At 40.4% G+C, this 25354-nt stretch overlaps 1 protein-coding gene across 2 annotated transcripts in view; it reads left to right on the top strand.

The window, feature by feature from the left end:
• Positions 1 to 25354, top strand: part of NSMCE2 (NSE2 (MMS21) homolog, SMC5-SMC6 complex SUMO ligase) — a 243301-nt gene that overhangs the window by 113564 nt on the left and 104383 nt on the right. Inside the window, exon 5 of one of the 2 annotated variants that reach the window (XM_058668491.1) lies at positions 20898 to 20981. The exons of the other annotated variant lie outside the window; for it this stretch is intronic. Coding sequence (XP_058524474.1) covers positions 20898 to 20981 — 84 coding nt within the window. The remainder of the gene's footprint in view (positions 1 to 20897; positions 20982 to 25354) is intronic. 2 annotated transcript variants of the gene reach the window in all.

The following is a 25354-nucleotide window of genomic DNA, read 5'->3' as shown; positions in this document are numbered from 1 at the left end:
CTTCTATGCCTAGGATAGGATGGGGCTGCTGTCTGGAGTTGTGCTGTTTGCCGGGCACTACGTATTCACGCTGCAGGAAGCAGAGGGCTTCTAGGGTCCATTCTGTGCTCCCAACGCATGCCCCGCATGTCTGTAGGAATGTGTGTCTTGTCCTCGCTCCTGTCTTCAGGGTAGGCAAGGCGAGGCCTCAAGCCTTCACCTTGTGTCACATGCCTGATGTGAACATCCTCCTGTAATCTTTTAAGAGAAAAAGGATCTGGAGATCAATGGGCAGTCCTATTTTCTGATTTAAACTTGCATTCAGTAGTAAATGATAATGGGTCCTAGTTTAATTTCCTTTTGTAAAATGAGAATAAAGATAGGAAAAGAAAACAGAACTTAGGTATTTGGCTTGGGAAGAGTAGACCTCTGTAAAGAAGAAATCTTGAACACTGATGCTAGGTTTTTGGGGGAGGGGCGGCAGGGGAAGGGGCTTGTTAAGCTGTTTTCTCTGCCACAATATTTTTCCTCTGAGGACACTGAAAATAGAAAACAAAATGAGGCATACCATTCTAGAATGTCTTCCTGGTGCTGTTGGGATCGTCTACATCCTGCAGTGTACCTGAAACCAGACATGGCGTTAAATGGTGTACTCAGCTGGCCCAAGAATTAGCCATTCTGAAATGTGATTGTTCTGCCTGTACACGTCATATATGTAAATTTCTCTGCGGCATTTTAATAAATATAGATTTTTATGGAGTGATTTAACCAAACTTTTGTACCATAAATTGCAGTCAGCAAAAAGCACTAATGCATGTCCATATCCTTTCCATCTTCCTCTTTCCTCCCTCTCTGTCTTCCTGCTTACCTTCTTTCTCCTTGCTTCAGATCACAGGAAGGTGAGGAGGTGTGCAGGCCACCTCTAGGCTGAAGTGTGAGGTTCGTTTGGCACACACAGTGTCAAGATTTCTTGGTTTTGATGTGTTCAGGTTGGAGGCATGCCTCTCATGGCACTCTTCTGACCAGTTTCCTTTGTCTTGTATCTGGCCCGCTTTGAGCATTTTTCTCTGTAACACTGAGGTGTGCAGTGCTTGCTCTATGCCTAGGACACTCTGTCAGTGTAGACTAAAGGCAGGAAATTAGAAGGCGATAGCAGGCTAGTCTCTTTAAGCCATAATATACACCAAGAGCGAGGGCAGGACAAGTCTCTGTAAGTCAGAGCAAGGCAGACAGAGTAGGGAATGGCAGTCCCATCTGGGGCCGCTAGGAGCAGAGGAGTCCGGAGTCTGGGCCTCTAGGATGGCGAAGGACATGAATGTTAGAGCAATGAGATCAGACTTGACAAAAAGGAAAGTGGAACCCAGCAGGGGTGGGGACTTGGGCTTGCAGGAAAATGAGTTCCCTGGGCATCCGTGCAGGAACTACACGAAAGGAAGAGTTGGCCACAAAACAGCCATCTTGACCTGTTCACATTGTTTTTGTCTTTTTAAGTAATGGGGTTATTTTTCAGAGCAGTTGTAGTTTTGCATAATTGAGTGCCTAGCGCAGGGAGTTCACAGATCCTGCCTCCATATCCCCACCATTTTCCTCTGTTTTTAACATCATGCATTTGTATAGCACATTTATAAAGATTAATGAACCAGAACCTGGCATGGTGGCCTAGCAGCTAAAGTCCTCGCCTTGAATGCCCCAGATCCCATATGGGCACCGGTTCTAATCCCAGCAGCTCCACTTCCCATCCAGCTCCCTGCTTGTGGCCTGAGAAAGCAGTCGAGGACGGCCCAATGCCTTGGGACCCTGCACCTGTGTGGGAGACCTGAAAGAAGTTCCTGGCTCCTGGCTTTGGATCGGCGCAGCACCAGCCGTTGTGCTCACTTGGGGAGTGAATCATCGGACGCAAGATCTTTCTCTCTGTCTTTCCTCCTCTCTGTCTATCTGACTTTGTAATAAAATAAATAAATCTTTAAAAAAAAAAGATTAATGAACCAGAGGCCAGTACTATGGTGTAATAGGTTAAGCCTAATTCCAGCTCCTTGCCTGTGACCTGGAAACGGAGAATGACTTCAGTGCTTGAACTCCTGTGGGAGACCTGGAAGAAACTCCAAGGTCCTAGCTATTTGGGGACTGAACCAGCAGGTCAGAGATCTCTCAGAGATCTCTCTCTCTCTCTCTCTTCACCGCCCCCTTTCCTTCTCTTTCTTGTTTCCTCGCTCTCTCTCCTTCCCTCCTTGTCTCTTTCTTCCTCTCTTGCTGTAACTCCGCCTTTCAAATAAGTTAAACAAGTCTTTAAAAATTTACTTAGAATTAAAAAGCCTTTGAACACCTATTATAATTTGCAGGGGGTTCTGGTGGCATCTGACTCTTATTGGTACTTTCACGCAGTGCTCCAGTCTTTAGCCAGGCTTCTGTGAGCCACTGTCCGTGTACCCAGTCCTATCAGGACAGCAGTGCAAGGTGGCTTGTGTGGCTGTTTTCCAGGTTTCTTTGATCGGATTACCAGTTCTGTGTCTTCTCCAGTTGCTGCTGACCTAGCCTTTTCCATTAAACTTCCTTTGTGACAGTGACTATAGCAATGTAAGAAGAGCTGTTGCATCTGGTGAGGAAATGGAGACTCTTGCCTTTCTGAAACCCATGGTCATAAAAAAAGTTAAATATTGTCTTTGACTGTTTTGATTGTTTATCCCCTGTGAACCTCCTAATGTTTTGTTTATTCACCTTTATACATTTTGGTATGTATATATCTTATTATTAAAACCTAATTTTTCTTCATGTTTTAAAGTTAATTATAAGTAGAATTTCTAAAACTGTGTAGGTTTTGAGATGCATACATCCCTGTTGACAACCTTGCTGAGGAAACACACTTTGTTTTTTTTTTTAATCGAGCACAATACCACTGTATGGCAGTAGCATACCTTCTAAAGAGGATTCTAAAAAATTTAAACAGGCAAATTTAATATAGGAAAGTTCCAGCATCTGTTCCCCCAACTCTGCAATTTATTGTGCTGTTCAGATATATCAACTCCATGCACATCAGCACGAAAATAACATTTTGAAAAGTTGAATTTTAGAAAAATAGCAGTATATAGAGATTCAGTTTTGCAAGAAGGAAGGTTTGGGAATCTGTTTCACAACGATGGAGTACATTTAACACTGATGAACTATGCACTTAAAATGGTTAGAGGGCTAATTTATGTGTTTTTTGAACAAGATTTTGAAGCTCAATCACTTAAAGGTTCACCATTCATCTCCTACAAACAATATTCCTTTAACCCTGGCAGAGTGCTGGCCATGTTACAGACCCTCTGTTCACTGTTGATGATGTTAATGAGGATTCCTTTGAATATCAGCAGACCACAATTTTCCCCAAACCATAGTCTCTTGTGATTGTGTTATCAGTGAAATGTGGGTGGTTGCAATTCTTAATACAGAGCCTAATAAAATCCATTAACAACAGTCTACTAAGGCTATTTTAATGATACCAACCTGTATGTATCTTTCACAATACACCGTATATTTTCTATCTGGGCTCTGGGGAGGCACTTAGACGAAGACAGTGGAAGAATAGCCTAAGTTGTATTTAGTGCTTCCAGTGTTTCATAGCCTGGCTACAAATGAAAGGTGAGCATTCCCATTTAATTTATCTGCCTGGATTCCTTGGCCTAATGGCTGCATATATACCATAAACACTGTGAAGAAGCAACCATGGAAACACTTGTTTTCTCGTTGAGCTAAATTTACTCTGGGTTGAATATTAACACAGTGCCTGGCAGTACTTTAAAAGCAAAAATAGCTTGAGCGTGATTCACTCTGAGTCACTTACTGCTGGTGTTGCTATACTGCCTAGAGCTTGACATTGAACAAGCTGGCAGCCTGTATTGCTACATTTTTTCTAGGAACTCTGAACACATTTCATTCTTGTGAATTTGCTTGTGCAACGATATTAAATAAAGTAATATGTTTATTTTGTTTGAAAGTCAAATGAGTTTGAGAATGGTGAAACTGAAATATTTTGCTTGGGCTTTCTGGAAAGGCTAGATTCTCAGAATTCTCTTGTGGTTACAGAGAAGTACTTTATATTACAGAATTAATAAAATATCGTGGAAGTTTTGTTTTTAGATGCTCTTGACTTTTCTGATTGAAAACAACGCACTGACTGAAGAACTTCATCAAAAACAACCAAAGTAGGATTCGTTCATTTCCTGACAGGATGGGCTGTGCCCTGCACAATGCTTTCTTTTTCTTTCTCAACACAGTGAGGCGTGTAATGAACGTAGCCTGCCTTATAGTTAAGATGGGTGTATTACTTGTAAACTTCCCTCCTGTCATTATAGGTTATAGAATGGGAAGTTCATTGGTTTTAGAAGACAGACCAGAGCCACCCTCAGGATTTCCATGGGCCCCCTAACCGTGCTTCATTCCTTTCCCTGAGTAAACCCATGTGGCCGTGAGTGAGTGAGTGAGTGGCTGACTGTGGGAAAACCTGTGCAGGCTCAGAGGCTCTCAGCTGGGCAGGAGTCAGAGATGGCTGAGAACCTAAAACTATACAAGTGAGGATGGTTTTCCCTTGATGTTGCAATCTTTATTTTAACATGTTTTTGTGTTTAGCTTTTGGAGTTGCCTAACAGTACAATTTCAATTGAGGTTAGTTTCAGCTCTTTAATTTTAAACTGCAGAGCACATGATTTTTTCTTTTTAATTTAAAGGCACTATCATTTTGCCTTAGGATTTCAATGATGTGTATGGTGTTTTCCTGCGACAGCTTAAAGCCAAAATAAGCCCAACCTAATTCGTAATACTGTTTTGAAATTGTTTTACCATAAAATTCTTACATTAGAAGTTGTAACTCTCTCAGAGTATTTCAACATAGTTGCATAAATTGTGCTTCATATTACAACGTGTTCTCTGCTTGACTTCATTGAAATTAATAAAAGGACTCTTCCAGAAGGATCTGGTGATTTAACATCATTATTTAAGTCAAGAACTTTCTCATAATGTATCCTGTGTTGCTGAGTTTTTAAAGTTAGCTATCTCAGCCACACCCAGAAGCCTTTTCGGAGAATTGAAATCCGTGTATTCATTTCTGCTGGCTTAGAATTTTCTTCCCAATGAAGTGTAAGAGCTGAGAACAAGTTGAATTTTCCATGAGATTCAGGATGACTGCATAAAAAAAACCTAAGGGTGGCGATTGAATTGTTGCCAAGTTTTGAATGTAATGTATAGTTCCTTATTCCGTGGGCAAAGAGAGCTCTTCTAGCAGAGGGCTTTCCGACTTGGATCTTGTGGCTGCTGAAAATATCCCTGAGGTATTTTTTGCATCTCAGAGGGACGCCATCATTCTGCCCTGGGTCCGGGGGGAGAATGCCCGCTGTGCTGGAGCATTCTCCTGCAGTACCCTCATGCAGGCTCTCTGCTGCTGCTTCTTGGAGGCATAGGCATTTTTTGCATGACTTTAACATGAGCTCACCAAGGTTTAGTTAACCAACCTTTTTCAGGTTGTTAACTAAGGGAGCTGGTCGAAATGACTGCCTCCCTAACGCCGAGACCACTGTTATTGCTACAGTTTATGTCAGGGTTGTGCAGTGCTTAGCATAAGGAAGGTATTTACCAGTGCTCTTTTTTAAAGATTTATTTATTATTTTTATTGGAAAGGCGGATACACAAGAGAGGAGGAGAGACAGAGAGGAAAATCTTCCGCCTGATGATTCACTCCCCAAGTCAACACAATGGCCAGTACTGCGCTGATCTGAAGCCAGGAGCCAGAAGCTCTTCCAGGTTTCCCACGAGGGTGCAGGGTCCCAAAGCATTGGGCCATCCTCAACTGCTTTCCCGGGCCACAAGCAGGGAGCTGGATGGGAAGCGGGGTTTCTGGGATTAGAACTAGGGCCCATATGGGATCCCGGCGCATGCAAGGCGAGGACTTTAACTACTACGCTATTGCGCCGGGCCCACCAGTGCTCTTTAACTGTGAACGTACACAGTGCTGTTAAACCTGGTCGCCTTATTTTGTCTCTGAGGCTTAATTTCTTTCCTTTCATTCATTTGGACATTCATTTATTATACTCATGTCAGAAACTTTGATATTTGAGGCAAAAACATAATAAGCCATCAAGAAATACATTCTTAATTTGGAAAGGGAGACATGCAAATTATTAATTGCATTAATTACGTGCTTTTTAAGCCTAGTAGATGCAAAATGTCATTACTTTGCAGCAACAATTTTTGCCTGACAATCATATTTCTGTATGTTATGGAGTACAACATGATCAAATGTGAACAAATGTACATGTTGGTTTCATTAGGTCAGGCTTCACCTGCTTTGTCATGGTGGAAACATCTAAAATCTACTCTTTTCACACTTTTGAAATATACATTATTATTAGCTGTGATCACTGTACAGTGCAAGATCATTGAAGCCTAGCTCTCCTGTCTAAATGGAAGCGTAGAACCCTTGACCAGCGTCTCCCATAGCCCATTATTCCTTTCTGTAGTCTAGTAAGCACCACTCTACTCCCTATTCATAGAAATCTGATGATTTGAGATTCCATGTAGCCTCAAATGACTAAATTTTCTTCTTTTTTAAAATAAAATTGAATTGAATTCCATTGTGAACATACCATGTTTCCTTGATTGTTTCATCTTCCCAGTAAAGTCAGAGCTGAGAATGAGTTGAAATTTCCATGAGATATAGGAAGATTGCGTGGAAGAGAGTTTGCTTTTGTATCTTGGTTATTGTTACTAATACTCCAGTGAACATGATAGTGCAGATATCACTTTGATTTCCTGACTTTTTAAAAAATAAATGTATTGTTTTAATAAGTGGCAGGGAGAATGAAAATGAGAGAAATCTAGAAATCTTACATCCTCTGATTCACTTCCCAAATAGCTGCAATGAGCAGGACTGGGTCAGGCCAAACCAAAGCCATGAGCCTGAAACTATCTGCATCTCCCATGGGGATGGCAGGGGCCCAAACGCTTGATCCATTTTTCACTGCTTTCCCAGGCACACTAGCTGGGAGCTACAATGGAAGCCAAGCCGCTGGGACTAGACCCCGCACCGCAGTATGGGATGCTGGTCACTGTGCCTCAACTTGACTCATCGTGCCTCAGCCCTAGCCCTGACACACTGTTTGCATGTCTTTGGATATATATTCAAAAGTAGGATAGCTGGATCATTTGATAATTCGCTGCTCAGTTTTCTGAGAAACCCCTATGCCGTTTTCCATACCGACTGTATTAGTTTATAGTTCAGGTTCCCTTTTCTCCACATCCTCCCCAGTTCTGGATATCATTCATCTCTTTGGTAGTAGTTGTGTGAGCAGATGTAAGGCGCTTTCTGATTGTGACTTTAATTTCGTTTCCCCATTGATTAGCCATACTGACCATGTTTTCATATATTTATTGATCATTCCTATGGTATCTTTTGAGAAATATCTATTCATGTCCTTTGTCCACTCTTTACTGGAGGCATTTGGTTGTTTTTGTTTGTTTTGGTTTTTGGTTTTTTTTTTTTTTTGCAATTGTATTGAGTTCTTTTTACATTTTGGTTGTTTTTAGCTCATTGTCATATGCCTGGCTTGCAAATATTTTCTCCTAATCTGTGGGTTATTCCTTCATTCTGTTAATGGTTTCTTTAGCTATTCAAGAGCTTTTTGATTTGATATAATCTTGCTTTGTCTAATCTTGGTTGTCTGTCATGCTTGCCATTTCTTTGGCGATATATCCAGGGAGTTATTGTTCAGATCAATAGTGTGGAGTTTTCCCCCTAATTTTTCTAGTAGTTTTATAGTTTTACTGCTTATATCTAAATCCTTTATCTATTTTTGAGTGGGTTTTATTAAATATATATGTATGTGATGTAGGGTCCAGTGTCTCTGTTTGGCAGGCAGGCATCCAGTTTTCCCAGCACCACTTAGTGAACAGACTGCTTTTTCCCTATTGTGTATTCTTGTCATCTTAGTCAAAAACTGATTGATGTTAAATGCCATCAGTGTGGATTTGTTTCTGGGCTTTCTCCTCTGTTCCACTGATCATCAATTTTTAATTTTTCTAAATGTTTATTTTTACTTGAAAAGCAGAGACATGGAGAGATAGAAACAGAAAGAGATCTATCCTCTAGCTCACTCCCCAAATGGCCACAACAGCTGGAGTGTGGCCGATCTGAAGCTGGGAACTGGGAGCTCCCTCCGTGTTTCCCATGTGGGTGCAGGGGCCCGAGGTCTTGAGCCATCCTCCACTGCCTTCCTAGGCCATAAGCAGCAAGCTAGATGTGGTGTCCATTTGGGATACTTGTACCATAAGGTGGAGGCCTACCCTACCATGCATGGCCCCGGTACCCATAAGTTCTAGTGATTTTTTTAAGCAATAGCAAAATTGACTTTCTGTGCACATTCACAATGCACCAAACTATTCAGGGTACTCTACTAGTATCCCCATTTTACAGAACAGTGTTGAGACCCACAGAAGTTGAGCACTTTGCCTAACTTTGCAATTGATATCCAAGAGATCTGGCAGCAGAGTTCCTGCCCATATCATTTATGTGAGCTGTCTCTTGTTGATTGGTTTTGTTAAGAAAGGAAGCCTCTTAGAGGTAGAAGAAAGGGGGCTGCCATAATGGCTCAGCTGGCTAATTCTCCACCTACAAGTGCCGGTTCTAATCCTTGCTGCTCCGCTTCCGATGCAGCTCCTGCTTGTGGCCTGGGAAAGCAGCAGAGGATGGCCCAAAGCCTATCACTCACATGGTAGACCTGGAAGAAGCTCCTGGATCCTGGCTTTGGGTCAGCTCAGTTCTGGCCATTGAGGCCACTTGGGGAGTGAACCAGTGGACAGAAAACCTTTGTGTTTTCCTCTTGTCTGTAAATATGTCTTTCCAAGAAAAAGTAATAAATCTTAAAACAAAAAAGTGGAAGAAATATGAAAAATTGAGACAGTATGTTTTCCTATGTAGGGTGTTAGATGTTTAAAAAAGTGATTGCTGTGGACATATTTTGCCAAATTCTGAGTTCCTGAAACAGCGTGACTTCCAATACTGACCTGAATCTGAGACAGATTTACCACATAACCAGCTTCTGTTTCTTAAGCTGAATGTAGTAATCCCTAAGATGAGCTGAATCTGGAAACCTAGTCTTTGCACATTGCATTAGAGACTAAAAACCAGCTATTTGGCTAGTGTAGGATTCAACCATTCAGAGAGATGCAGTGGGTGCAGTGCCAGGAAACAGATGAAAATGGTGCATTCCTGCCATCCCAGACAATGCGTATTCTTTGCCTCAGAAAACTCTCCAGTAACCTCTTTTTGGCCTCTCCACTTCATTCACTTCAAACCCAGCCATTCTGTCTTACAGTCCACACTGCTAGTTGTGCAGAGAGCTGTAGAAGAGGTGGAAGAGATGAAAGTCTTGAGCTCCTGCAGCCTGCTGTTCCCCAGTGCCCTCTGAGAGCTGTAAGGGCACAGCTGGCAAGACAGCATCTCTAAGGCGGGTTCCACTGCCTTGTTTGCTTTACAGAGCACCTGGAGGGGAAGGGGCTCCGTTTTATTCAGTAACGTACCTCCTTTTTATTTCAAGAAAATGCTTTTCCTTAACAGAGGAGCTAATTCTACTCACTTGCTGAACAAAGCCATCTGCAAGGACATTTTAGCTTTCAGTTTAGGTTTTGGCAAATGTAGGCAAATTATCATACTGTTTGATGAGGTGTAAAATAACACAGTTTCACTGATGAATGAACACATTTCCAGATGCGATATTGGCATTTTCTTATTCTTCAAGTACCAAGTTCAAAAAGAAGAGTTTTTGATAGACTTTTTACAGTTACCAGAGTATCTGCTGAACCTCTCCACTTGCTCCGTCTTAACCCCCACAGACATCCCACTTAACAATCACGGAAGCTTTTGATTGCATGCTCACTTCATTGCCAAAGAAGAATTCTTGCCATTTTGTTCAACCGAAATCAAGCATTTTGTCTTGAGCTTTCTCTTGGCAAGTAAGATTGACATTCTGGGCATGGAGATTATGCATTAGATATAACATATTCCTACTCCCAAGGACCATGTGACTTTTAACTAACTACTCACATGGCCCACTTGTCCTGTGAATTTGGTTTTCAAGCATGCCTTGTTCTGACATTTTTGACATTCATCAGGAAGGGAAGGGTGACTACACGGTATCAGATGATAAATCCTAATCATGGGACATTCATGTTTGTAATTGATAAGAGTACATCCTTTGTAATTGAAGATAGTGCAAACAAGGACAGGGAGTGACCAAGGGCAGAAAGTGAGAGGCGGACAGCTGCTCTCCCTGCGCTCTGCCCCCTCATATCTGTAGCCACCATCAGGCAAGATCTCCTTTGTGATTCTTGGGAGTCTCTAGGGCATCTGGAACTCAATTCCAGAGTCGGAGTCCACTCTGGATTAGCGTTTCCCTGTCCCGCTTTCTGACTCCTAAAGGAAGGAATGCACTTGTCTGAGAGGGAGTGGAAATGAGAGTGACCTTGGTTCTGTTCTGAAGAAGGTGGATGTCAGAGCAGGGGAAAGGCGAAGAGAGTGAGAAGCAGGGAAGTTAGTGCGATTTAGGGGACTCACTCTGGGAGGGAGAATATGGAGGAAAACAGAGGAAGAACTGATTTTCTCTCTTCCCCTTACTTCTCCCTGTCCTATAGTCCGGTCGTTTCTGCTTTTTTCCTTCATTTCCTCTTTCTCTGCCTTTTTGATTGCACTGCCCTCCAACACTTGTCCTCTCTTTCCTCTCCCTCATCTTTTCTACTCATTTCCTTCCTGGTGCTTTCGACTGTGCCCAGCACTCCCCTTTCTGGAGCATCCAGTAGTCGATGCCTCGTGCATATCCATTGCTGTCGTAGTCTGCAGTAGCTTGCTGGGAACCTGTTTGAAAGTCAGGTTTTACCACCAGACAAACTTAATCAGACTTTCTTGGTTCCTTCCCAGTCAGAAAGAGCCCCTGTTTTGGCCTGCTGATTCTCTCTGTGCAATAAGTGATTGACACTGCCCTGCACTGGGAGAGCAGTCCCCAGATGCGTGAGTGGGAGAGGGCCTGCCATGACGGTGCCCTGCAGTGGACATTCCAGCAATAGTGACAGCCTTTCAAATACTAGAAACTGTGGCATCCTCCTTGATTTGTGGATCTAGTGGTGGCTCGGAGAGAACAGGTCACACAGCTGGTGGGGGCGGCGCTGAACTGGAATGCCAGCCTGCTCTTTGCCCCAAGAGCTGCTGCTTTGCTGCTGCCAAATCAGGAGTCAGATGCTGACTGACTCTGCCTTCTGTTTAGAAGTAAGGACAAATTGGGTTAGTATGTTTTTCTAAGCCACAGCGTTAACTCTTGGTTTTTACTTATGTTTACAGCAGTGCTTTGTGATTAAAAATGGAGAAGCCTTCTACTTTGCCAATAACTCTTTTTGGTGTTTATAATTAAATGTGAGTAAATGTTCATTAGAGTTACCTTAAATCCATTTTTAAATAACTTTTGTGACAATAAAAAATGAGGCTATTGTAAAAAAATTCAGTTAAGATAAAGGACAAATTAAAATTACCTGTAATCTTGTTACCCACAAATAGCTATGTATCAACATTTGTGTATTTATTCTTTTTTTCCTTTGGAATACATGCTTGCAAAATTAGCACTAATTTAGTGTCCTGATTATTTCCTTCAGCAGTATTGACTCATTAGATATTTGAAAACAATTTTAAATTGATCCTTAAGGTTCATTTTATATATGCACCATTAGCTTCTTCTTCTTTGAATCATTGCCCTTTACCAATATTATATTAAGTCTACCAGAAGATAGTAATGGATATTATCAATTTTAGAGTCTGTAGAATAGTCCAAAAATGTTTGTGCATTTGAGTGTTAAGCATCAAAATTATACTGTTTTTAGGACATTTGTTATTATATATTACAGAAGCTATCAGGGTATATTTTTTAGTTAGACAATAACTTTAGTAAAAAAATTTAGAAGAGCAGATAAGTGATTGATACTGTATTTGGGTAAAAATTTATGAAAGCGCTTTGATGTATTTATTGAATCAGCAAACATTTATAAAGTCACTTCCAGCACAAGTTATTAACTGCTCAGATTAAAACAGAAGAAAGCATGATTTCCACCTTGCTAAGCTCACAGTTCAGGAAGGTAATATATATGGACAAGTAATAATATGACATAAACAAATACATGCTGCAAAGTCACGCTGCAAGCAGCGAGCTCGGAAGACACGGGAGTAAATGCTGTGAATGTTGGCCAGCAGACTAAAAGGAGGACTTCCTGGAGGAGTGGACATTTGAACTGGGCCTCAAAGCAAGAGTAGAATTTCACTGGCGATGGCAGTTTAAAGGGCATTTGAAGCTGAGGGCTATATAATCGGGGCTATAGGGTGCTGAGAGCATTTGTCATATTTGAGAAAAGTGAATGTTCCAGAGGAACTGGTAGATAAGGTGCTGATTCAGTACAGGCAGTTATAAAAGAACCAAGGCATAGGGCAGCCGCAGCAGGTGAATGTAGAGCAGGACGATCAGTCGGTGTCCGCGTGGCTCTGCGCTGAGCTCTCTCTCATGTATGTCTTAGCTCATTTAGTTCATATCAAATCTTGGGAGCTGTTCATATAGCCACTCACAGGTGGAAATCAGGGCTCAGAATTCCTGAGTGACTGCCCCCAAAGTCAGAAAGCTAATGATAGATCAAAACTCAAACCTAGCCTGAAGTGCATGCTTTGTTTCAGCACCAGAGTGAGATAATACAGAAAGCTCTGAAAACTACATGAAGGTGTTTGGACTTTTTTTTTTTTTTTTTTTTTTTTTTTTTGGCCTGTATAGCTTGCTTGCTTGTTTTCTAGGATCTTAAGATATTAATGAAGTAGGGGCTTGGCGGCGTGGCCTAGTGGCTAAGGTCCTCGCCTTGACCCCATATGGCCGCTGGTTCTAATCCCGGCAGCTCCACTTCCTCTCTAGCTCTCCTCCTCTCATTATATCTGACTTTGTAATGAAAATAAAATAAATCTTTAAAAAAAAAGATATTAATGAAGTGTAGACAGTAAGGGAAGCTTGCATTAACATGAATAGTATCAACTTTTTTTTTTAAGTACACACTCTTGATAATGCTGCGGGTTTTTTTTTTTTTTTTAGCATGTCTGCAGTCAAATATTTTGACCTTTACACTAGATTTGCTTGTACCTAACAATGTTCAAGATCACTGGGATTCGTGAAGAATGAGGGGTGAGGGCGTCGGTGGTGGCTGGCATCAGGAAAAGATAGAGGAGAGGTGGAATGTGGTTTTGTGTGGCCTGGATTTTAGATACCTAAGAAGTACCATTTGAAGGTGCTTTCATACAAACTTGGAAGTGTTTAATCAAAGATTTTAGAAAGTAAAATGTTACCAAGCTTATGCCCTATGTAAAATTCAGCTTTAATCTTGAGAACAGAATTCAACGTTTGGTTGGTTAAAGCATCAGAAGCCTGTTTTATTAGTTTTGGCTGCTTATCTCTATTTGATTGTTTTAGTATTTTATCATTTTGTTCTCAGGTAAATATTTGCAATTATTTTTCATCCTGACTTAAAAAGTGAACTTTCCAAAAATAGATCTTTTGGGTACACTGCAACATGAAAATCTTCTGGAAGAAGATAGAGTCCATTGTGGCGCATCCACTTTTTCAGATTCCTTTCGCGAACTTGACGTTTTCACGCCTAAGCATGTCTTCAGCCAGAGTTCTGGATGGACATCAGGGGATCTTTGCAGGTGCTCTGCTTCCCAGGAGCTGCCTGAGAAATGCAGGCTTGTTTTCCTTCTGGCCAGCTCTCCATCTCAGTGAGTGCCTAGAAATCTCTGCCCAGAATCCTTTTCATTTACTAAAGCCCTACAGTTATGATTAAAGGCACAAGTGCTGATTTATGTTTTTGGCTTGGTTCAAATAAGTTTGATTTTAATTGTGAGCACTGTTTAAAAGAAACAAACTTTGTAGCCAAAATATTTTTTATCATTAGTAGTAAAAGTATATTTTCTTGGGAAAATAGGAAACAGCTATAGTTCCCCAGGGACTTATGAAATTCAATGAAGTTCCTTCATTTTGCTTGTTTTGTATTCAGCATCAGTATCTGTATCCTCAGTGAGTATTTATTGAGCATCCAGTGAGTGATGGTACTGTTCTAAGCTGATCACGTATTGATGTGGGAAAGCACCTTCTGTCTTTTAATACTTAATGCATGAAAGGTGTAAATAAGTTAGCGATCTATGTCAAGGTAGTACAATGAGACTCCAGTTAAGTTGGGCAAAATGCATTTCAAAAGTGCCTGAACATGGAAACCGTCCCCCTGTTGGAGGAAATAGCAAAGGAAAATGCTGGTGATCGGTCTCCCTTATCTTGCCCCTGTCTTTCTTAGTCAGCAGAGGGCAGCACCAGGAGATTTTAGCAGGAGCCCAGGGAACTGTTTTTACTGGCTCTTCTCAGTGTCTCTATATAACAGATACAGCTGTCCTGGATCACAGCAAAGTTTTAAATCTGAAATAGAGGCTTAAGTCATTGAACAAAGCCACAAAACAGTTTCATTGTTCATTATAAATGACAGTACCTAAATTGATATTTAATGTGTATTTTCTGACTTTGTTGCTTCTCCTGGGTCTTTATAGAATCTTTAAGAGGATGGATAATTTGGAACATTAGGAATGAACATTATTTTCTGAAAATAAAAGCATTAATTATATGATACATTACTAAAAGATGTTAATAGTTGCTTCCATAGTCTATAACAGAAGTCACTCTATTTCTGCTTTACATTTGCCCAGCATGAAACAGCAAAGCACATTGCGTACACACAATGATTAAAGCATCTAAACACCTCTGTTGTAGTCCTGTCACTTTAATGTTGATTTAAATGCTCAGAAACACCTTCTAAAGTCTTCCTTCTCACCATTCCTTCAGCAGATTTTGTATGTTCTTTTGTTGCAACACAACTGTGATCATGCTCATGGCACTTTTGCACCTTGTTGGATGCAACTCATCAGCACATGGTGAAATCATTGTAAGAGGTTGTGACCAAATTACTTTAAGAGGAAGACTACTGAATAGCATAGACTAGAAAATACCCATATGGGGCTCAGGATAGTAGCCGGGCAGCTGGGGTCTTTGCCTTGCATGCACCAGGATCCTTTATGGGCGTCGGTTCTACTCTCAGCGGCCCCACTTCCCATCCAGCTACCTGCTTATGGCCTGGGAGGGCAGTCAGGGAGAGTCCAAAGCCTTGGGACTCTGCAGCCTTGTGGGAGGCCTGGAGGAGGCTCCTGGCTTCAGATTGGCTTAGCTCTGGCCTTTGTGACCTCCTGGGAAGTGAATCAGTGGAAGAAAGATCTTCCTCTCTGTCTCTCCTCCTCTCTATAGCCAATAAAATAATAAAATACTTTTTTTAAAAAAGAAAATACCCATATGGCTCATTGCATAAGAACCAGTGTTGTTTCATAAAATTTTTGTTTTACTTAGATCTATATGTGTCCAAACTGGACTATAATTGATTTTAAAAAGCACTTCATTATAGCTTGGATCACACCATCATGTAATTATCAGCATAGAGATTTGTTCCCTCAGTTGAACCATATATCTCTTGAAAGGTTCAGAGGATCTAAGTAACTTCCATGTCATCCACTCACTCACTCATCCATCATTCATTCATTTCACTAACACTTACTGCTGAATGTCAGCATGTGTCAGGCAGAAAATTAGATCCTCTGAACCTTCCATTTATTTTTTATACATTAGGATGTTAGCTACTGTGTCTCCTGGTAGTTTTGTGATGATGAGTTGAGATAAAGGATGTGAAAGTACTTTACTTAAGCACCATGCATTTAGCAAGGATTATTGTCTGGCATAATTGTTATTGTTATTGAGCAAATAAGCCTCTTGAAATCTTAACCCAGTTTTTTTGCATAGCACTGATGTCCCTAATTGGTTGTAGAATGGGAAGAGAATCTTGAAAGTTTAGTTGTATGCCTTTTTTATTTTGGAAGGTTTCAAGCATATTCAAAGTAGGCACAGTAGAGGACGCCTTCCCAGCTTGCACACCAAGCAGCTCAGAGCCAGTTTTACTGTATCCACACCCTCCCTCCTCATTCGCCCCTCACACTGTTGTAAAGCCAGAATATACTTCTCTTCTGTTTTTCCTTTTTGCCTATTTGAATATTGCTTATGGAAATATTCTGAACATTCTTTTAAAAATCTGAGCCTCAGTACTCTACAAGGTAGGTCGGTTGTCTAGACAAAGGGCTATTATGTGGACTAGGTTTTCTCAGGCAGGAATTGGCAGGTAAGCAAGAGATTTCATATGATGATGACCATGCCATTGCAGAAGAGTGATGGCCTTCCAGAGTTGTAACTAGTTCTGGAGGCTTAGTTATGCAACTCTGTAGTCTGTCATCCTCCACAGGGATGTGACCTTACACAAAAGCGAGGGCTCGGAAAGCATGACAGATTACTTTGAAGCTTTTCCAGTTTTTGTGTTCTATCATACAATAGTTCTCAAATGTCTTGACCTCTAGCTGGGCAGGGAAGACCGCCCCACTGAGCTTTCTGGGCCGCTGTAAAGCTCTGACAAGCCCTGCTTTGGACTCATGGCATGCCGCTCAGAGGTCAGGATCCACTCAAAAAAGATCATTCTCAACATACAGAGATCAGCATCACTTATTTGACTGATATTTATTAATCATTTTGAGTTTTTGTAATTTTGTGATTCGGACTCTCATATGTTACAAATACAGATAATTTAAAACCTTGTGCATGCTTACTTCTGTCAAATGTTTTGTAGAATTTTTTTCCTTACATTGTATGTGAAGTGTTAAAAATTTTACAAAGCATTGCCAACTAGAATAATTGAATAAATGGTAATTTTGCCTGGTCTCAGCTATCTTGTTAAAAAAGATTCATTCATTCATTTATCCATGCATCTGCTAGTTTACTCCCAAAATGGGTACAACATCCAGGGCTGGCCTGGGCCAAAGCCAGGGCTCATCATTCCCTCTGCGTCTCCCATGCGGGTTACAGAGATCCAAGTACTAGGCTTTGGCTGTCTTCTGCTGCTTTTCCAGATGCATTCATAATTACCTGGATGGCAAGTGGAGCAGTCACAAATTGAACTTGCAGTCATACAGGATTCAGGCATTGCAGGTAGAGGCTTCAACAACTGCCACAATACTAGCCCCTGTCTTAACTATTTCAATTTGTTTTAAATGTAAATAAGATAAAACACTTTTTAAAAAAGATTTATTTATTTTTATTGCAAAGTCAGATATGCAGAGAGGAAGAGAGAGAGAAAGAGAGGAAGATCTTCCATCCAATGATTCACTCCCCAAGTGACCGCAATGGCTAGAGCTGTGCCAAACCAAGGCCTGGAGCCAGGAGCCTCCTCCAGGTCTCCCATGCGGGTGCAGGGTCCCAAGGCTTTGGGCTGTCCTCGACTGCTTTCCCAGGCTACAAGCAGGGAGCTGGATGGGAAGTGGGTCTGCCGGGATTCGAACTGGCGCCCACATGGGATCCCAGAGCATTCAAGGGGAGAACTTTAGCCACTAGGCCACCGTGCCGGGCCCAAAGCACTTTTATTTTTAAAATTTCTAACCATCTTTATATGAATGTACGGAAGTTGCCTTATATCCACATGGAAGGGTTGTTAAGAGAAACAGAGGTTTAGGTAAAACTCAAGTGATAAAGCTATGACTTCAGGCATGCTGTGGGTTACAGGTACAGGCCTGTCACCAACATCACTGTTCACGAAGGCTCCCCAGTTGAAAACCTAGAACAATTCTTCTTTTGCTTGCTCATTCCTTGTATCCAATAAGCAGATCCCTATAGATTATTTAGAAATATCCTTTTGCTTTTGTCTTATTCTCATGACCAGTGCATCAGTTCTGTTCGTTATCAACATAAATCTGTACTGTTGCACAATGGAGAAGAAATATGTCTGCTAAATTCTGGCAGTGTCCTTTTATGTGTATTTAATCCTTATAGCAGTCTGTAAGGATTACAGGTGTGAAAATGCCATGAACCTGCATTTTCAGCTGGTGAGATCTGGGCATGCTCTCAAGCGCTGGACGATCTCCTTGCTCAGAATCCTTCCTTGAGCTGTACTGTATTCAAGAATATGCACATCAACTTCCTAAAAGTTTACCATTTTTCTTTCTTTGCTAATGCCTGCTCAGAACACATTTTTCATCGGTTTAATCTAGTTCCATCCTCCTCCCCACCCCAACACCACCTCTCTTCTCATTTAAACTCCATAAGTGCTACAGGACCCATTCCAGGTTCAGCCTTTACCAAGAAACCTTCCCTGCTATTTCTGTCTTCTGCCTTACTCTTCTTGATTTCCTTTGCCATAGATAAAAATATAGATTCCCCAAAGTATATGTTATTAATTTATGTTTTTCCTAATACTGCAAGTAATATGTTTGTTATAAAAATGTTGTATAAAACATTTGGAAGTGAAAAGATAACTCCTCTGGCTTCCCACTCCCAATCCATAGAAACTCAGCAAAATCAATGCATAGTTTTTCATAATAGACATTCTCCATGAGCTTTTTAAAGCTCCTCTCCTTCCATGCATGAATTCCAGAATTTTTATATGAAAACAGGCTTTTTTGTTCCATTTTTTCCACTAACTTTTTGAAGTATTTGTGTGTGTGTCTACTTATGTGTATATTTTATGATCCCACAAGTAGGTGTGTTGTACATAAATGGGTACATGTGTGTTTGTATTACATAAATGTCATGCATTTATGTTATGTAAATGTCATACACTTATAGAACAAACTTGTCTGTTTATATTCATGTAAAATATGCTTCATGCACATGTGAAATTATCTGGAAATACCAGACTACTAGCTGAGAAGATACTGGAAGTTACACTTTTGACTTGGTTTTACTGTAGCTAAATATTATCGAAAAATTAACTAATCAATTAACTTGAAAGGCAGAAAGGCAGAGAGAGGTGGAGAAAATGTGTGAGATCCACCATCTGCTGGTGAGCTCCACAAATTCCTCCACAGCCAGAGATGGGCCGGGTCGAAGCCCAGACACTGCCTGGGTCTCCTGGGTTGGTAGAGCAGACCCAAGTACTTGAGACATATTTGCTGCCTGGTAATGTATGCAGTAGCGGAAAGATAGATCAGAAGCAGAGAACTGGGAGACTAAATAGACTCCAGTGTGGGATGCAGTTTAGCTACTGCACTGCATCCCTGTTTAATATCTTAGTTATTAAGAGTTGTTTCTTAAAATCGTATTTAAAACAAGATGTGACTTCTTGTTCTGCTCTCCCTAGGCTCTGTATCACTTGCACAGTGTTTGTTTTTGCTTTTTTTTTTTTTCAATTATCTCAATACTTTGCTAGACTGCAGGCTCTCAAAAAGAATAAGACATGGTATCTTTTTTTGTGCTTAGTAAATCCTAGTACATAATACAGGGTCTATAAATACAAGTAAAAATGAATGAATAAATGTACCTTGCGAAGAAGAAAAAGGCTGTGGGCACCCACTAGATGTAATATTTCCGTAAAGGTTGTTGATATAAGTTTGCATGTTATTTTTCTACCTGGCACAGCAGCGTGCAAAAATTGGCACAGTAAATACAGATTGCTTTGAAATTCACCAACACTTTGTGGAACTGTAGGCCATTGTGGATTCTACCATGCAGTGACTCTTTTGATCCCATAAAGCAGGGAAATGAAAATGACCTCTGAAAATTAAACCAAGAAGTGAATACCTAACAGATTAAAGCCAAGAGAAGCATGTGGACTTACGAGACAAAACAAACAATAAAACGTCTTGGGGCATTAAGATTTGACTCTAACCTCATTAAAGACGTTGACATCTTATGCATACACACAAAGAGAAGAACAAATTGTATGTGTTCAAAACCGGGAAAAAAAAAAAAACTCCTGAAAGAAAGAAAGAAAGAGAGAGAGAGAGAGACAGAGAGAGAGAGAGAGAGAGAGAGAGAGAGAGAGAGAGAGAGAGAGAGAGAGAAAGAAAGAAAGAAAGAAAGAAAGAAAGAAAGAAAGAAAGAAAGAAAGAAAGAAAGAAAGAAAGAAAGAAAGAAAGAAAAGAAAAGAAAAGAAAAGAAAGAAAAAGAGAAAGAAAGAAACTGTCATGGTACCTATCAAAGCACTGTTAGGCTGGCAGTACCTGCTGGGTTGAGGCAAGCATCCAAGTGCCCTGGCAGGTGTGTAACTCCACCCTGTTAGAGACAGCTGCAGAGGCTCATGCCCAGTTGCAATGAAATCCTGTGTCATTTCTTCCACTTGCTCTGCTTCCATGCGCACCAAACTTCCCTCTGATAATTTGCCTCCCGAGGAGTCAGTTCACTATCAGGCTGATACGTGCATGCCTGATTCTCCTACTGTTCACTGAGATTTAACAAAGTCTCCTCCTTTATCTTTTTTTAATATACTTTGCTGTATTGTGAGTTTTGTTAGTGGGAGTCTACATTCTTGAACTCAGTCAATGAGATCCAGTAGCAAAGCCTGCAAGGCTCATCAAAATGAATACGGCCTTGTGGGTATCTGTTGGTGCAGACCGCTGTACTGCCCAGGTGATCCCCATCCACGTTGTCACGTACCATGTTTCCTTTGCATCCCACAGTTCACCACAATATTTCCCACCAAATGTAGTAATTAAGAGTGCAGAACTTAATAACATGCGCACAGAGAGTACGAAATAATATCCAGGTGGTGGCAGACCCTTCTCTTCTGGGTGAGTATTTGTCAGGTTGTGTGAATTCCACAGCTGGTATGATTATTCGAATATGCATTGTCAATGCCACATCCTGAGGACCTCCAACAACTCATTTCCAGTTCTTCACAGCATCTTCTGGTTCTCATCTCATTGTCAGCAGTGATCCTGGCGTGATACTCAAGATACGTCCTAACCCAGGTCTCTCTTGCAGCAATGAAACCTAAAGAAGATGGAAGACACAATGAATTCGACCAGATTAAGGATAAAGATGCAGGTAGAGCAGGCAATGAACGAGGTTATAGAATTTTTCACTGCCATTCTTATTTGTCTTTCTGTCTTCAAGACCGTTCCAGTAGCATTAGAAGGGTTTCAAGTCCCAAGAACTCCAATCGAAAAAAAATAAAGCACAAGTTTTCTGTGATTTATTCAACTGATTCATGAATACAACGGAGCTTAAACCAAGCTTCAATAAATTATGAACAGCAGTTTCTTGCAAATAAAAATAAAAACAAGGAATCACTGTAGCAACAGGGAAATACCTGTTACAACTGAAGTGAATCCAGACATTTTAAAATGAATGTATCAAAAAAATGCGCTAATTATTAGCTAGGACTTGTTATGTAGTAGTGTCTCCTTTCTCTCCCAAATTCACAGACCAAAGATCAACCTGATCACTAAGTTTCACCATCAGTTTATCAGAAATTTTACTCAGAGGCATTTCCTGTTATCAACAGTGATTTAAAAGAAAGTATTTTTTAAAAAGATTGCTAAGACTTCACAGATAAGATAAGATACTAAATATGAAATCTTGAAATGAGTTTTTTAATAAACTAGATTCTTACACACTTATCTAATCATGCTGACAACCACAATTTTACGTATATAATTTAAGCTCTGCACTAAAGTAAGACTAGGGAATTGTTAGTCCTATTAATTTACTTCAAAAATTTCATGCAAAAAATAAAATTGAGGGATTAACTTATTTTGCTGCAAGCATTTTTAAATACATTCAATATTTTTGTAATATACCTTTTCTATGAACATTTTGAGACTTCCAATATAATGAATTCATGATATTTCTAATTCCACATTCTTATGAATTGATGCTTAATAAATATGGTGCTAAAATACCAAAAAAAAAAAAAAAAGAAAAGAAATTAAGGCCTGTTACTGTTTATTATTTTAAATACTGACTAACCAGTGCATGGATTCTTCAGTTCCTTTAACCAAATTTCCCCCATCCTCTGGCTTTCCTTTTGTTTTGGATGAAAAATGATGCTTGTATCAAGAGGAACCTGTTGCATCCCCATCATCTTGAATGTTAAGAGCAGTAGTTTTCCATAGATACTCAGGAATGGAAGTGATTTTCAGATACCAAAACTCCCAAACCTGCCACCACTTTAAGAAGATGTCTCAAAATTCTTGTCCTCCCGTAGATTAGTAACAGCATATTATGATACAGAGGTTCACATTTTTTTCAATCAAACTAGACAGTATAGTTTATTACAAAGTTAAAATTTAGAAAGAAGATTCATATTCTCTTCCTTGATAATATTTCCTTAGTAAATGCTTGATGGGCAGAAAATGGGCATGATCAATATGTATAATAAAAAGACTAGAATTGTCAAAGCTACCTACATATTTTTAGAAGTTCCATCATATCATTTTAACAAAGAATATGATGTATTGTGGGGATTCCTGCATAAAGGAAGATACATAAACTGTGCCAGAAAACAAAGACAAAGGATTGGGGTGAGTCAGAGAAGATGGTGACATGAGAAGTTGTGATTATTGGACCCACACCAGTCTCTGCCCCTTACCACTCCCTGGCTCAGGCTGCTGCTTTACTTTTTCTTTGTGTTAGGTCAGGGTCTAGCCAGGAATTCATTCAACTGAACCAAAAAGACAGCTAGACTGTGGAACAGAGGTCTCTTAACACTGGCCAGCATCATGGCAAACTAAAGTTAACAGTTTTCAAAATTATACAACCTTGCATATTCTGGCTGCGCAAGGATCAAGTGGGAAAGTAGGCAGATGTTGCTTCTCTCTTGGTTACTTTTCTGAACTCCGTTTGGAATCACCTGTTTTTCTTCAGTCCTCTGCAATGCTCAAATTCCTCCTTTTCTTGGCCCTTTTTTTGTGAAAAGTTATATCATCAAGACTTCATGTCAATATATAACTTGGTGTTTGTATGTATGTGTTGCATTTTGGTTTAATTTCTATTATATTTTGGGATATCCCTTTCTAATCAAATACACTCCCAGCAGTAATATTTCCTAATTTTTTAGAATTTCTAACTCTCTGGCAGTTTGAAAATTACTGTCAAGCACACACACAAAACTGTCTACAATGTCATGATGTTAATGGTTCCCGACTCACTATTTATGGGTTTCATCTGGATTCAGATCCCTGTCCCTTGATGGAATTCCAAAGTGACCTACTTCCATGATCACTAGTGATATTCAAAGCAAACCTATTCATCACTTACCCACTGAATGCCTAGTCTGGGTCCAGAACTTTGCAAGCCATTAAGCTACCTTAAAACAAAATGAAACAACAACAACAAAATGGCAGATGAGTGTTCAATTAAAATTTGAGCATCAGAAGATTCTCCTTACAGTACTAAGTTGTACACCAACACTAAAGAAATGCTATTTATAAAGATGAGATAGTTATAAATTTGTGTATCATGTTCAAAAATTTAGATTTGATACTTTTTAGTTTTTTAAAGATTTATTTATTTATTTATTTATTTATTTATTTATTTATTTATTGGGGAAATCAGATTTACAGAGAGCAGAAAAGAAAGAAAGAAAAAGGTCTTCCATCTGCTGATTCACTCTCCAAGTGACTGAAGCCAGGCTGGAGCTGAGTCAATCCAAAGCCAGGAGTCAGGAGCTTCCTCCTGGTCTTCCACACAGGTGCAGTGTCCCAAGGCTTTGGGTCATCCTCGACTGCTTTCCCAGGCCACAGGCAGGGAGCTGGCTGGGAAGTGGAACAGCTGGGACATAAACTGGCACCCATATGGGATCCCAGCATGTATAAGGTGAGGACTTTAGACACTGGACTATCACACCAGGCCCCGGATTTGATTATTCTTTGAAAGATTTCTTTTTTATTTGGAAGAGTAAAAAGAAACAGAGATAGAATAAGAGAGAGAGCTGGTCTTTCTCTCACTGGTTTACTCCCCTGAGTGGTTGCAAGGCCAGGGCTGGCCCAAGCTGAATCCAGGAACCTAGAACTCTATCTGTGCCTACCACATGGGTGCTGGGGCCTGCACTCCACTGCTTTCCCAAAGACATTAGCATGAAGCTGGCTTTGACACAGGGTGCCAGTGTTGCAGGTGGCAACTTTACCTAATTGCCCCTCAAGCCAGCCTTGGATTTGATTTTAAAGGATCTCAGGTCGAGAGATGGTAAGAACTGATCTTTGATGGTGAATGGGATGGAGCAAGCAAAATTTAATGGCTGGGAGACTGTGATAGGAAGCCAAGTAAGCAGCAGTAGTGATGATTTTTTTCCACTGATGTACAGATGAAGGTATAGATGAAAAAAATGAGTAAGTTGAAAAGATATGAAGTGGAAACCTCAGAGTTTATTGATAGACTGAACCCATCCCTTTAATATTTATTGAGCTTCTTTGTGTTAGGTGCTGTGTTCGCATGATAGTGAGCAATAAAAGCCCTATCTGTCCTCCAACACGGTGACAGTGAACCTCATTCTAGAGTAGATGTTAGTACCATTTTCCAGTCAAGTGTATCTCTGTCCATGAGAAGTTTCTTGAAGCTTCAGGTGCCCCTTTTGAGATTTCAGGAAGTCCCTTTGGTTGAGAAGGATGTTCCTGATAGGAATGTGTCCTGTAAGAACATTTGAGGGATAAGTTAAAGCTACATATGAGGACTGAATCCAGGAAGTTGTTACTACACAGGAAATGTACATAGAATGAGAGGAGGGCTTAAGGATTGGACTTAGAAAAACCACCAAAATAGAGGAGGAACTTATGTAAAGCATATTCTCAAATGGAGCCCATGGAACACGTGTGAAGAACAGCAGCAGTCAGTTATGGATAGATTGGATGAGTTTCTTATTTAAGGCCATGACCTGAGTTTATAGATTAAAGTTTACTCATTTATTTCCATCACCCTGCCTCAATTCTACCCTTCTCATGTGTCTAAATGAATTTAATAGAAGAAAGTTATTACCACTGTTAATCAGCTAAGAGATGGTACTGTGCAAATGCCTAGCTTAGCAAAACATGGTTCTAAGTAGCAGTCGTTAACCTGGGGCCCATTCTGTGCCAGAGCAGATGCTGTCTAGCAAGTAGGTGCAGAGAGCATTTACCAGTGCTCACTAATGCCCTCTTAGCTTCTAACAGCCACACCTAGAAATAGGAACTTAGGACAGTTGTAGAAGGAGTGATAATATTGATAAAATCAAGAAAGCAGGTGAAGAAAAAGGAATGATCTAAGAATAAAAATGTTTTTTTGGAAAAGAACAAATATTTCTGCTTTGGGTTGAGGGATAGCTATTCATTAAACCAGAGGATTACGGGCCTAGCACGGTGGCCTAGTGGCTAAAGTCCTCGCCTTGAACATGCGGGGATCCCATATGGGTGCCAGTTCTAATCCCAGCGGCCCTGCTTCTCACCCAGCTCCCTGCTTGTGGCCTG

This window comes from Ochotona princeps, chromosome 9, assembly GCF_030435755.1.
Source record: "Ochotona princeps isolate mOchPri1 chromosome 9, mOchPri1.hap1, whole genome shotgun sequence".
Lineage (NCBI taxonomy): Eukaryota > Metazoa > Chordata > Mammalia > Lagomorpha > Ochotonidae > Ochotona > Ochotona princeps.
The sequence above is the reverse complement of the archived record's forward strand: the minus strand, read 5'-3'. Positions and strand labels throughout refer to the sequence as shown.